Genomic DNA, 16,032 nt, shown 5'->3' on the forward strand with positions numbered 1-16,032 from the left:
CATATGTTCCAATTCAAATGCATTGATCGGCCAAAAAAAAGGGGGGTTCTAATCCCCGGAATCCTCCCCCTGGATCCACCACTGCTGTTCACATTGTATATTCCAGCCATTAAAAACATCAATTACTTTTTATTGCAGATTATAAATCGTATAAATAGTTGCTTTAGAAATTTTAAAAAAGTCAAAGAGCATAATGTCGACATAACAATAACTATTATAGTACTTAAATTCTTTTAACCTCCCTACATTATAAACCAACCAACCAGTACAGTACAATTAACACTAATTACATAATTATATTCAAACATATTCGTATTTAAATGTACATAAAGGTATTTTTACTTAATTGTTTCGCTATAGATTTCGCCTTTGTGTTTAGTCTGGTTTGTTTATCTTTTCGATTGGATCCGCATGGGTATGCTTTTGTTTTCCGCCATATTTCAAAACAATGTAAAAGTTAAATGGCAACGGAAAAGGTTCGTCCTTAAATCGTGTTAAAACATTTGGGTTATAACCCATCACACCTTCGTACAAAGAATCCAGGAGGTACATTTATGAAATGTAAATAATAAATTCTATCGAAGTTCTAATCGAATTACTTCGCATTATTTCATCAAAGAAAATGTTAACTTAAAGTTATACAAAGGTAAGTAAATTTTCTTCTTATTTTCATAATTTTAATAATTTTTTTATATGTACTTTATAATATATCCTTTTTTATCGTACATGTAGTCTTGTTTGTCAGTCCTGTCTTGCTGCAGAAGATCTAAACTGCCTATCTGTATCGGCAGACTTCTTCGTTATGAGAAATCAATAGTGGGTGTATTTATTTTTAGAGTTTTTCTGTCAACAAAAATTGGTTAATAATGAATAAAATTCTTTCAATTAAATTTCCGATTCCTTTTTAAACAATGTTTTTTTTATTCTTAAATTTTTTTGGGGGGAGGGGGTGTAATGAATGGCCTAAGAGGGGGTGCCAGTCATGCTTTAGTTATTACCGATATAATCAACCAATTTCTAACAAAAGAGACGACCCAGACCCCTCCCCCGGATCAACAATGAAGCCTCATATCCTTCTTGATACGGAGCGAATATATTCTAATGTACATGTACAACTAGCAAAAATCGGTAACTGCTAAACACATAAACACTCCTTTTCGACATGATACCCCTGCTATAAAGATAACTAGCACACACCCGTGATATCGTGAATTAAAGTATATAACTATGCGTATGCCTTATTTTAGGATTGGCAATGTCATCTGATAAAGTCATGCCAAAATAAGATGTACAGTTTTGTCTGCTTTCAACATCTTTCTGATTGAACCCGTCGACCTGGAGCCTATCAATTGTTGGTAATATTATTAATTTGCAAAACAAAAGAGCCTGGAATGGAGTATTTTTTACTCAACGGTATACAGAATTTTTTTAAATACACCGTTTGGTGGTGCGCCTGTCAGATGCGGAACGTACAGATAAGGTAATAGGTAACAGTTGAATATACTACTGATATTGGTGTCGGACTCGACCCCGAACTTCTTAATTATTGGCAATATTAATTACGTGGAAAACAAATGGGCCTGGAGTGGTGTAATTTTTAATCAACACCATTGTACTATATTAGTTATATATAAAGTCGAATTCTTTGATTCATCGTTTTTACGTGATGACAGCTGACAAATTGGACCTCGTAATTTTAGTATAATAGATAGCATGAGAGTATCCGTGATTGCCTCTGCTCGTCTTTCGGGCAGTCACAACAATATGTTCTTGATATGAGGCACCAAACTTCATCTTGTGATGTGTTATCGTATGTTCCTGTATCCTCTATAGGGGGTCTCATTTCTTTTTTCGTTGGGGGGGGGGGGGGGGGGGGGTCTGATACCGGACCCCGCTTACACTTTGTACGTAAGCAATTCTCATGTTTTTTTGTAAATTCCCGTGCCCCCGCGTTTTTGCGCCTGTCCTGAGTCAGGAGCCTCGGGCCTTTGTTAGTCTTATATTATTCTAATTGTATAGTTTCTTGTGTACAATTTGGAGTTTAGTATGGCGTTAATTATCACTGAACTAGTATATATTTGTGAAGGGGCAAGTTGAAGGATGCCTCCGGATGCGGGAATTTCTTGCTACATTGAAGACCTGTTGGTGACCTTCTGATGTTGTTTTTTCTATGGTCGGATTGTTGTCTCTTTGACACATTCCCCATTTCCATTCTCAATTTTATTCATTTCCCGTTTAAATTACGTCACAAATATTGGACTTTTACGTGTCACTTATACCCCAATGAGACCCACTCTATATAATACTTCCTTATTTGGAGAAAACTTTCATTTTTTTACATAAATAAGGCCGTTAGCTTTCTCGTTTGAATTGTTTTACATTGTCTTATCGGGGCCTTTTATAGCTGACTATGCGGTATGGGGTTTACGCATTGTTGAAGGCCGTACGGTTACCTATAGTTGTTAATGTTTATGTTATTTTTGTCTTTTGTGGATAGTTGTCTCATTGGCAATAATACCACATCTTTTTTTTTATATTATATCTTTGTAACACCTTACGTTTATATAAAATGTTTGTCAATAATTTCTCAACAACGTTCCTCTTCATATCTGCTTGATATAATGAGTGAGCATTGATATCGTACATACCATTATTATGACATATTATATACTTCTGTGTTTAATGTACAATAAAAATAATACAGTTCTCAAAGAAGCACCACGAGACTTACAAAACTGTATCCAATGTGTATTAATGTGTTGACTTGTTAAGTTGCCGTCCCCTTAACACTACGATTTGTAATTATTTTTAAAAGTAGTAATATGGTAGAACACTATGACAAACCAGTTTTCATCAAAATTTAATATAATGATAAATTGGAGTAAAGTATGTTTTTACGGGTAAGGGAGGGGCTGAATGTTGTTTTGTTATCAACATTTACATTTTATTTGTTTATTTGTTTTTCATTTTTTTTCTTTCGTCGATTTTTTGTTTATCTGTTGTGTGTGGTCGTGTGGGTGGTTGAATACGCCCCTAGTACCGATGTGTATGTGGGTTGTTCAGTGGTTAACAATTCTGACATGTGGTTGTTCTTGTCTCTCTTTCAGATAGTCTTCACTATCTGTTTTACATGTAATTAGATCTTATCCGTTTGTAAATTTGGTATTTTCTTTAGACTTCTTATGCTTTTAATGAAAAATCCGATGCATTCATTCGGGTTTTTTTTCACAACCTTTGCACAGTTTTCTGTTGGAACCGATCATCTAGTACTTGTTCTAATTAACTGTATGCGTTAAAGTATAAGTCTGCTTTATAACTCTCTTACGTTCAAGTAAATAAAAAAACAAGGGCAACATGTATTTTACATCGGCGGATCTAGGGGGTGGGGTGGGGGTCCGGGGTTGGTCCCTATATCCTACTTCAGCCACATTGAACGGGTCTCGTCAATCAAAAATACCATAAAAAGTAACTAATGATTTGTTTTATAAGATTACAAAGAAAATCGTAGAGACGCTGAGAGGAACAATTTAGAACCATATCATTTTTTGCTCATTTTTTTTTTTTGGGGGGGGGGGGGGAGGGAGGGGACAGCAGAAAGCAAACTTATAATATGGTTAAATAGGGTTAATGAACAAAAATATTCAAGAAAAACATTCGTTTCGGCAAAAAAAAATGAAAAATATTCGTAACAGTAACAAACAGACTATTGCACAGCACACATTGTTGGATACCGGTATCATAAAAAACAAAATATTTATTTCGAAATCATGTAAAAAAAACAACTAAACTGCTATACTGAAAAACAATAAGACCTGGCAATGCCATGCTTAAATTAAACGTATTAAAACGATAATAAGCGATTTGTTATGTAATATGAAAGAATGAATTGCTTGATAATTGTTAATATAACGTCCGGTGGCAAATATTTCATACATATTTAGGACATCCGGATGGAAGAAGTGTATGCCTCTAATTAATAACTGGGTCTTGAAATAAAATCCAGCAGGCTAAACGGGCGTGCCTCAATACGAGTTTTTAAGACGAGCAAAAGATGTGTACATATTCCCATTACATAGGGAATAAGGAAAAATAAATGCTTTATTTATACAGATGTATACATAATTTTTCTTACTTTGCTTAAGGCCTCATACGAAGCAATATGAAACAAACAAACAACTGAAAAACATTATGAACGAAGTAACATATTTCATTTGACAAAATTGCGGAGGAGGGCTGATATCACCTTATGATAGGGATACCCATATTGCAAAATTTGGATAAACCAATATATGATTAAATTGACTGTTCTTACTAGTATGGACATTCATCCGTTCATTCGCAAGGCGATTGGCGGTTTCTCATGATAAGTAAAGTTGTACTAAATTAAGTGCTTGCATTTGGGTTTTTTATGAAACATTCATGAAAGTGTTACAGATCAAAAATAAACTTATTCATTTTCTCTCTATAATCATTAATTTATTCGTTTAATTTATTCAATATGGAATTATAATTACAAGTAGATAAAAAGAAACGGGTTGCTATTTTCGAATTTAACTAGGCGTTTAGTATAATATTTGCCTCATAAAACTGTGTTCATGGAGTTTTAATTCGTGTACCATGGCATTACAGTTTATATTATCATAAATTAAACGACAAGAATGATCGATTACAAATTATATATGTCTTTGTAGTGATTTAAATCATCAGATATTATACAATTATTGTTTTAATAAGGTAATTTTCTGAGTTTTATTGACTTTCGAATATATATTAACTGAGTCAAATGAGCGAAATAAATATCTAATTTGAAATGTTTATAAAGCAACGAATTTTTGTGATCAAATCAGAAATTGTTATAATCCATATATATACGGCACTTTGTAGTTTATCTTTCATGTAGAAATAATGTATATAAGTAAATTCCGTGTACCAATGTGATAAAAATGCATGTGTGTAAAAGAATAACATTTATTTTTCATTATTATTAAATGACACACCAAATTATTCAAAAGTAGTATAGCACATTTCGCTATAATTGATGTAAGAAATACCATCGAGCCTTCAATCTGAAATTTGACGTCTGTGTTTAGTTTTCCGTAATAGCTAGTAACACACTCAGCTTTGTTATTATGGCACCCTCAACGGAGTTTCTTTTTTTTCTTTTTATTATTAGTATTAGTCCACGATAATATACTTGAGTATCACGTGACACCACCTTCCTACTTACGCGCGAGTCTAATTTTAAATTTAAAAGGATTCCCAAACTATGGTTAGAACTGAAACGTATTCTACGGAAGAGGAAAAAAAAGGGGGGGGGGGGGGGGGGGTAAACATGCTGATTCCGACATGTATAATAGATATGCCATTTGACTTTTGTACATTGATAATTGTTGATGCTACTGTGACAATGTGCAGTACGGGGTGCCATCCTCCGCTATTGCTTGCAATAGCAAATCTAGTTACTAATGAGATTCTTCACTTGTGAATTCAAATGTCCTACAGGTTGCCTTCAGTTATACGCAAAATTCATACAATACGAGATTTAAATGTTCTTTTTCCACATCAGCCCTCGTTTGATTCCTCGACCCATATTAGCCATCGTCGAGTTGTGTCTCATGCTACCACTAGTTGTTGGATGATATCAGGGCCGATATATATGGAATATATTTCATTATAATCTATATCATTTAGAAGCATGTCAATTAAAGAGGTTACCCTGACAGAAGTTTTATTTTATACAATGCTATATGTTCACGGTCTTTCCCTGTTAAAACAAATATTATATTATAATAAGTACCCTTTATTCTGTTGGAAACAAATATTGCAATGTTTTTTTCTTTTCAAGAGATAATAACCTTTTAGAATATTTCTTACATTTGGAACTTAAACGTTAATTTAAAAAGAATTTTAAATTCCATTGCAACATGTACAACAATGTACCTCTTGAAAATTGTGGTACACTCTGGTAAGGGGGTAGATTACATGTAACACACATCATAGGTTTTATGTTGATGTGACATAAACCTGGTTTCGTCCAAAATATAATATAAAGATTGTCCAATGCACGTTTAGCGATCAAAGACCCCGCCCGGCAATACCTACCTCATAGTATATAATATATAAAAAAAAAAGTAGAAGTTGGATGAATGCCTATATGACAATTCTCCACACGCGATCAAATGACACATAAATTAACAGCTATATGTCACCATACGTCTTCAATACCGACTAAAGCCAATACCGCATAGTCAGCTGCATGTAGGTTACTTTGTAACAATCCAGGAATTTTATAGTACTCGTATTTCTGATTTAAGGGTCAATGTTCCATTTTTTTCTTTAGCAATATTTATATTTTTTTATTATTAGTAAACAAGATATTTCAAACGTCTTATATTTAACCTTATATTGCTATGTGCACTGGAAAATAAAATGACAATGAATAAGGTATTATATTATGACTATGCCGGTCAAATAAACCACATTCTGTAATTATGTACCTATCCCAAGTCAGGAGTCTGTAATTCAGTGGTTGTCGTTTGCTGACTTTTTACTAAATTTGTTTTCGTTGTTTTTTTCGTTATTTTTTTTTTACATAAATTCGGCCGTTAGTTTACCCGTTTGAATTGCTTTACATTTGTCATTTCGGGCCTTTTGTAGCCGACTATACGCAGTATGTGCTTTGATCATTGTTGAAGGCTGTACAGTGACCTATAGGTGTAAAATTCTTGTACTGTGTATGGTCTCTTGTGGAGAGTTGTCTAATTGGCAATCATACCACATCTTCTTTTTTTTTATTGTAATAGAACGCATATATATGTATAAGGATATATGAAAATAAGAAGATGTGATATGATTGCCATATCTTTCTATAGAAGACAGGCGTTCATGGAAAAATCTAATAAATTCAACTATTTGTTTTGCGAATAAGACACTTCTGTGTCTAAGATGAATTAAGGAACTGAGTCTTGTCTTGTCTTAGGAAATATTCACATGGCGATCGGTTGTATTTGTACTTTCTATACTAGCACTAGTACATACAGATCTGTTCATGTAAGTAATTAGATAAGGTGTTAAATAGAACCTTATCATCCATTTAAAACTAATACAAACATAGCAAGAACAACCCAAAACTATTATTAAAGTCGATACATAACTATTGTGTAACATTATATCATCTTTCTTGAATATAAATTCATAGTTTTAGAAAAAGTGCGCAAAAATTTTAAAATGCTAAAAATATGTTTTATAGCGCTCTCTCGGACTTGAAATAGTGACCACAGTAACATAATACAACATTTTTGTAACTAATGGTCAAGTACATGTATTAGACGGATTACTTCACAAAAAACTTTAAATTCTAATATCACGTGGTATTTTGTAAACAAATTTCACTTGGAATTATCAATATTACGTTAAAGGTAAGAAAAAACGATTTTATGATTAGTGTTTTAAATGGTTTAGTGATTAAAGACGGAGAGATCATTTCATGATAAATATTGACAAATGTGAAGTTATTGTTACTTTTAAAAATCAACACCTCACTGTAGGATACAAATTTGGCTTTTTAGTGAAATAGCAATTAGTGGTATTTGTTAGTTTAGTGGAAAGGTGAATATTCAGGCTGATTTTGGGTAAGAAATTTTTCTTATGTTTATTGTACGCTATTTTATGTTATTTTCTCAACAATTTAGCCAAACATTTATAATATATGAAATTAGATTTTTCTTTTTATTTGTTAATGAACTTGTTACTTACTTTTCACTAGTGATACACGAACCGTCTTTCAAGTATTCACTGTGTCTACGTTTTGATTACAGAAGTTCCTCTTCGAAAATGATGTCCACGTTTAAAATACTGTATATATTTTGCCGTGTTCCATCAGAGCGATATCAGAAGTTTTCTTCTCATTATAACAAAATGAAAACGTTAAAATGCTCATTCTCTTTTTTGTTATTTTGCAAATATTAGAAAATTAGAGATCAAGCTATGTTCTTCAGTGCATCTGCCGGAGGCTTTTGAAATATTATACAGCTATGAAATTAGTATTGACAAAAGATAAGACATTGATTTTTTTTTTTTTTTTTAAAGCATATATTATAGCTGTAAAACCATCAAAATCAATCAGAAACATATTTATATGCTTATACATTTGTTAGTATACTAGTCTAAAAATCTATACTCTGTATATAAAAAAACAAACAATGACAAAAAGATGTCATATATGAAGGTATTTTTATTTTTACTGCTCATCTTTATATAATTATACGTTTGTAAGTAGGCTACATTGTATGTCTAAAAAAAAGAAGCAAAAAACAAGGGAAATTCTTCTAAAAAGCAGACAAAAGCAATAAATATTTCAGGGCTGATAGTTTGTTATGGCTTTGTTGAATGGTACTTTGCAATAAGTAAAAAATATTGGGATTTTCCTTTTTTTCTTTAGACATAAAAAAAGAAATGCTGACTATGTAGGCTTTTTGTCATTGATAAAGGCCGTGCGGTGACTTACAGTCTTTAAATTCTTTGTCAATCTTGAAAACCACTTTCAAGAATTGCAGTCATACACCAACCTGCCTTTTACTTTCTAAAACTACGTACTCTTTAACTTGTTCTTGTAAATTGCATTATGGACTATGATCTCAAATTCATAATGCTTTCATCCTACGTACATTTTAGTGGATGTTACCGAGTTCATCGCCCATTTGCACCCTACGTTAGCTTGAATGATTGAATGTTCAGTCATTCTTTCGAAACATCTAAGGGATTTCCAAGAAATTTGCACTAGAAAGTTACAAAATTATCAGATGAAAGAAAATTTTATATAGATACAATCTTATTAAAATTTAAAGGTATAATAAGAATTTTAAAACATAACCCGATTTCCTAGGGCGATCAAGGCTGTAAACGGATTTAAATGAAAACTAACAAATATTTCATTCAATTTAATCTGAAGTGTTATCAATACAATGTTTCGAAAATTTATCATTGATATGCGATATTATTATGAAGTGATTGTGAATGTTTTCAACTAAAGTATAGGCTAATCTTCGACAGTGCAAAAGGATCGAAATTTACCAAAAAGAATATTTGTATTTAAAGGAAACCAAAACTGTCAAACGGTGGTTTAAGTGGGTATATGTTTACTTGTAGGATTAAATATTTGTTGATACAAGAAAATATCTGAATCTATGCACTCAAAAATATCAAGGTAATGTCATGACATATTATTTGTTTGTACATTGCAGGACATTAAGCAAACAAAAAGATGTACTCGAATGCTACGCCGAGGATTTGCGTTACGTAACCGTGGATTGGTTGGTCCGGAATACTACTATAACAAGTGAAAGGAAATTAAACATTTAATAAATTTTTGTCATCACCCCGTTTCTAGATTGTCAGAAATATTTACTTTTAAATTGTAAATTGTTCAGCAATATGGGAATATTGAAGTAGTCGCAAACTAGTTGCATGGTAAATGGATATGTCGGTTCTTTAAAGAGAAATATGAACTGTCTGTCTCACTTGAACTATGCAAATATAGTCAGAAGCCCTATCTAGAGAACAAACAGACACACAAAGAAACCGAATTTACAAAATTTGTCAGATATTGTTTGATCAATGACAGCTGTAAATCCACTGGACAAATCGATAATTATAAACTTGTTATCTTTGTTTCGTTAATTTAAGATTTTGTATAAGGGTAATTTATCTAAATACACATTGTTTATAATTTGAAACAAATCGCCGAGATGGAATCTATTTTGAAAACTAGTTGTTCGGAAAAAGTGAATTCGAGGGCAATCAGTCCGCTGAGGAGGTGCGAAAGTTCATTAGCAAGAATATTTCCAAACATGTCTGAAATGTTGTCTCGAGAGGACCGAAACCAAATTTCTCGCTTAAATAAAGTAAAACGTCAACGATTACGTCCAAATCAAACTGTTTCCATCGATTCATCACCGATGATGATGCTTCCGAAGGCAAGAATCAGGACAGATTACAATCAATTGAACAGACGAAAAATGAGTGTGATTTCGGCAGACGATACATCGGGTCTCCATCTTTCTACAATTTCCGGTTCAGCCATTGTTTCAAAATCATTTTCGAAGTCTTCATTGCGAAATCATCATCACAGTAGCCGAAGTGATGTTGATAGTGGTATTGGATCGATGAGAAGAAGTGTGACGTTCGATGAAATCAGCTTTGGACGATCATCGTTTAAATCGATAGACGATATCGACGCAATATCGGACTTTGACCATCAAGAAAGTAAGGAAAGGGACGATCATATATACGAACCATTCCCCGAAGGCAGATACAATGAAATGCCACAGTATGTGGACACATATAGTGATAATCAGTTTACACCTACTAAGTTCTCAAAGAAGAAAAAACAAAAACGTGTGCTTCCTGTATCAAATCCGGACACTGAAGAAAATCACGAAGCAAATTGTCCAATATGCAGTGGATTTAATAATCAAACGGCGAGAATGCAGAAATATTTCGGTAGTGTTGACGAATTTTTCAAATGGTTTTGGTCAAGATGGGGAAAGGTGAGTAATACTTTTTTAACGGTATAAGAATATTATATATCACATTTTCATTATTTTATTTAGAAATCAAATCTATGGAGATTGAGGCGTTCAAATTTGATGTTCTATAATAAATATACCGGATATATTTGCCACTGAACGTAAACACCAATTAACCAATAAGTCAATTTTAAAGGTTAAAAAATTTTAAAAAAAAAGCAACCAACAAAAAAAATCTTTAATCGTATATGATCTTTCTATAATCTTAAACATGAAGTAAATAATCGAACAATGTTACAGTTCATAATAGGATGTTATACAACTGTACATTGTACTCTTAAACTAATACTTTATCAGTTTCCTTTTAACATGTGAAAAGCACAGTGAGTCTTTTGTCTAGAACGACTACCTGTATACCTTAGTACTATGCATTTAGACAATTTTGTTTTATTAATAAGACAATTTGATTTAAAGACAATTTTGTTTAAAGACAATTTTGTTTAAAGACAAGTGTCTGTGTTTCAAATGTGAAATGTTTCTTGAACGCTATAAGAGTGTTCTAACGACCAGATCTCGGACGATTTGCCATGTTATCAAATACAACTAGGCTTAGAAAATCGGATGAAAATGCCGATGATCGAAACGAACAGTTTAAAGTATTAGGTTCGATAAGGGCCGATTTTGGACTGCTATTTTGATGTAGCAGAAGCATTCTACTTTCCGGTATGCTAAAAGTTTATATTTTCACAATTTTGTAAAACTGTATTTTGGATCCAAAGAGGGGTCTTACGGAACCTACTCCTTTGCTTTTAGAACTTGTTTATTTAAGAAAAAAGTCCTTAGCAGAAAGTTGAATGAAAACAAGGCAATGCTTAGTGATTGCAAAACATGTTTTCCTGTTCTGAAAGTTATAGTTAAAGAATGATGTAATTTTATTTAAATTTCCGAGAAGCGAACATAATATGGTATCACTCATAATATTAGCACGATCTTAAGGATTTTAAATATCAAGATGTTACGATTGTTCATTGTAGACAAGACACTTCTCCTTGCTCTTCAAATTGTCAGGGTTATCTATTTTAGAAGCATGTTAAGTGCTTTAATTATGTTTGATATGACGATTATAGAAAATTATTACTTCAGTTAAACATTTCGAATTTCGAAATGAGCGCATGACTGCGATAAAACAGTTTACCCCCGTGTATTGACACGGCGTTAAAAACTATGAAAACCAAACTCGTAAATCCGGGAGGCGGATTTAGAGGTAGACGCCACGCCTTCTATATACATGTATGTAGCCACATACCGGTATGTGGTTAATGCAAAGATTTAAATGCAGTTTGCATTTGTTCTACCATAAACTAATTTTGCATTTTAGACATTGTCCGTCAATAGTCGGGCGCACCGTTATAACTCTTGCAGAACAGTACAAACCCCTCTTTTGTCTGTTACAACCAGTTCACAACCAGTTCTTCATCGTTCGCTACAAGTCGAAATGTGATCTAACCACGACGTCATCTCGTTCCGATCGTGGTATTCATTACGTCCTTGTCAAACGGTTATGAAAACCCAGCATGTTTTCACCAGTTAACATAATTTTTCACCGCACTAAGTTGTGAACAAGATATATAGAAGGACTCTTGATCATATGACCAGACCCCCTCCATCAGGTGATGATAATATTGTATAACGGACTAGGTCTATGTGTACATGTAAATCTCATTCAGCCCCGACCAGACCACGCCATATCACGTTCCTAGTTCATTCCTAGTACATTCAAGGTACGTAAATTCCGTTCGTAGTACTCCCGACTCATTTTTATTCTGTCTAAGGTTGGACGGAATGGTTGTAAGTATGTTTTGAACAAGCTCAAAATTCAAGAACACTACTCCTGATCTACAAATTTCGAAAACTATTGTAAAAAAACTCTGTGTTCACAAAGTGTAACCCAATAACCATGTTCATCTATTTTCTTCAGAACGAGTTCGACATGACGGAGCATAAATAGGGGCCGGGATGACATCTTAAAAATTGGTCCGATTTTGAATCATAAATCATTTTTTTACATAAAAAATGCGCAACGGTTTAGGTGTGATTTTCAAGTGTACATGCAATTGATGGTAGTTACGTGCATATTTGAAGAAAATACAGCACTATTGCGTGGGTTTTTTGCTCTCTCTTTTCTCTTGGTAATTACATTTGTATGTATTTATGCCATATAATTTATATTTCATGTACTTTTTAAGCACTCATTTGTCAACTTAATGTTGAATAATATGTACCATATACATTTTGTTTGAAGTCTCATTATGCCGACCTTAAGATTTTAGGATTGATATATGATTGTCTTATTTGTAATTGAGCGTCAATGTTGAGTGATTTTTGTCACATTTGAAAACAAAAGTGAATGGCACTAAATCGTATGTCTAATATTTTATAATCTGCTCTAGATCTGGGTCATATGTATATATATGTAAGTTTTGAATAAGTGTTATTTTTGGTGACTTGGTAACCACTTACTAGGTTTTTGCAATCCGTATGAAATAATTAAGTTTTTTTTTATTTGTTTTGTTCCAAATTATATAATAATGTACTAGATAGACTTCTGATAATATGCCTGGTTATAAAAGAAAAAAGACCAAATTGATATATAACAATTACGAAAACTTTTTTAATTTGACGGATGAGATATTCAACATTCATGTATATTTTTTTGACGACCATTTGATATCTGTAAGGAGAGTGGGAGATATTTTGTGCAAACATTTCTTTACAGTTTTCTTCAAATTTAAATTTACTCTTACATTTTGTGTTGTAGAATACTCATGAACACCCCTTTTCTGCATGGTTATTTATTTTCAGTTCATGGGATTCATTTTAAAAATAGCCCGCAACCCTAATAAAATAAGCAATGAAGATCTGGTATTTCAGTTTTACTTTAAATTGGCTATACAGCATATCATTGAAACCACAAACTGTGTGAATCGCTGTGTGTCTTACATTGAAACTCAAACATGTAGTTAACCTTGAATCACGTGCCTTGAATATCAGAATTATCAAACTCTATGTACAAAAATGTAAGCGAAACATATTGATATTGATATAACTGATTCTTTGAGTTGAGCTTTCACAAACCAGAAATGCCAGATTTAAGACTTTATAATGTGTTTTATTTTAGCAATTCCAACAATATTTTGGAATTAAATTGATTTGTTTCTATCGAAAACTGGAAATTCGTATGTAATAATTGTGTTTTTGTCTTGAAGTATATTGTACATGTGTATAATTATATTGAACGTTTAGTTTTATTTGCTGTTTTATCGGATATTTTGTAAAAGTTAAACCTTTGAATCTGAAATGCTGGCTTATATCAAAGAAAAGTTGATAAATATGTATGCATAATGATTTCTTGCATTTGATGTATCAAAAACAAAGTATATTGAATCAATACTCTACAAATAATTTTCTACATATTTATCGTTACAAGATTGTTGTGACGTCACCATATGCATCAGTCAAGTCGTGTTTCCGGTTTTTCGAATAAATGCATCATCTGATACTGAAATTTGCATAAAATTATATCGAATTGTTCACGTTGTTTAATCAAACATTGAAAATCAGACTAAATATTCATGTTATATAATTCAATTCACTCGAAGCTATAACTGTATTACATTTTGTATATTTGTTGATTTAAGATTTCAGCTTACTACATGTACAACTGTTATTTTCGACGTGTTTACATGTACCTTGGTGGTAAAATTGGTTTAAACCGCCTACATAAAGTCACCCTACATGGATTCGTTGTTGATATTTATTGTTGTTTGTTAGTTTGTCTCATCTTCAGTTTCTAGGAGCAGTCATGCATTGACGATTTGTGTGATATGTTATACTGTCTAGTTTTTTGTATCTCATTTCTGCTTAATTTTAACAAAGTGTTTTATATACTTAATATATAAACTGTTTTCATTTTTTGCATAATTATGCACGCTTTGATAGATTCCAACTTTGTAAACTTTATATTTAACTGACTATTTGATTTGATTTGAAAACTCGCAATTTCTTACCATATACATTGTTTTCGCCTATTTAAATTCGACTGTATTTCTTAGGATTTACGGAATTATGCCCCTTTTTATCAATTTTAAAGTCGCCTCCTGTGGATTCTAAGTAAACTCCTCATATATACCAGGATTGAAATTTTGTATTAGCGCAAGACGTGCGTTTTCATGGTCTACAAAAGACTCATCAGTGATTCTCGTAGAAAAAAAGTAAAGAAGGCCTAATAAACTACGCAGTTGAAGAGCATTGACTGGGACCAAAAAATCCTAAAAGTTTTGCCAAATACAGCTAACGATATTTTTTTGTAATGTTTTATCCTATTAATATAAACAAGTTTTCCGTTTATAGGACCAATATTGAAGGTAGTGATATGTAATGACCATGGAAATATAAATCCGTTTAAAAAACAGCAATGTTTGGCTTTTGCTTTCATGACGTCATTTGACAAAATTCACATAAAACAGCATTTTCAAAAACAGAAGTTCCAACTAATGATGTTAACCTCTCATTTAAAGGTAAAGACAAGTTTTGCCATCAATTCTTTTTTTTAATCGTACAGTTTCTTAGTTTTTTTCTAAAGCAAAGTTCGATCCCACAAGAAATCGTTAAAATGTAAACATTTATTTATCATTTGATTTGCCATTGACAGTTCATATGTGTAAAGTGAAATAAAGAAAAAACAATCTTCAAACTAATCCGAAACGTTCCAAATTTACAGTGTGTTGTTTTCATATCTAAAACATTGATTCTGTTTATGACCCCGCAACGAGACTACCATCATGTTTGTGTCCACACATGTGTTATTGAAATTGCAGATTTTTCAACTTTTTGGGACGGGGCCATTCGTGTCGCTTTAACACATCTAGTTTTGCCTTTTTTGAGATTTCAAAAGTACCCAAAATTATAAAAAGAAACAATATTTCAACCCATTAGTTACAATATGAACATAACTTGATTAGCATATTGAATATTTTAAAACAAATTTGAAAAATCATTTTGGTACATTAAATTGTGTGTCGATTTTGTGTCCAACTTTCCACAAAAAAATTGCACCCTATGATCGTTTACTCGCGGAATTTAGTTACTTTCCAAAAGGTTTTGATTTTCATTAGCATATGTGCATACATTGCAAATGAAAGCTTTTGGCAATAGTGTATCTTTTTTAGTTCTAATACTTTTTGATAAATTTTATTCTAAAGTCGTGTACCGTTTCTTTTTGTTGACTAGTATATATCAAGATATTGTTTCGCTTAATTTCAAATTTCTTGTGAAATATGATAATTTAACGAAAGTTTTGGCGTAAATCTGAACGTGACAAATAATTTTACAGTGTATGTAAAGTGCGGATCATAAAATATCATTTTTACTGTATATGCCATAAATGTCTAATGTAGAATGATAAATAAACAGACGATCTTTTTTTAATTTTTGAAGAAAATGAAGA

At 32.2% G+C, this 16,032-nt stretch overlaps 1 protein-coding gene across 13 annotated transcripts in view; it reads left to right on the plus strand.

The window, feature by feature from the left end:
- Positions 1–333: 333 nt before the first annotated feature.
- LOC134680749 (uncharacterized) overlaps positions 334–16,032 on the plus strand; it is a 61,601-nt gene continuing 45,902 nt past the window's right edge. For 10 of the 13 annotated variants that reach the window (XM_063539955.1, XM_063539961.1, XM_063539964.1 and 7 more), the window contains exons 1-2: positions 7,429–7,631; positions 9,243–10,547. In XM_063539955.1, coding sequence (XP_063396025.1) covers positions 9,747–10,547 — 801 coding nt within the window. In that variant the 5' untranslated portion in view covers positions 7,429–7,631; positions 9,243–9,746. The other 3 variants (XM_063539958.1, XM_063539956.1, XM_063539957.1) reach the window with 3 other exon arrangements.

The sequence above is a fragment of the Mytilus trossulus genome, chromosome 8 (genome assembly GCF_036588685.1).
Source record: "Mytilus trossulus isolate FHL-02 chromosome 8, PNRI_Mtr1.1.1.hap1, whole genome shotgun sequence".
NCBI lineage: Eukaryota > Metazoa > Mollusca > Bivalvia > Mytilida > Mytilidae > Mytilus > Mytilus trossulus.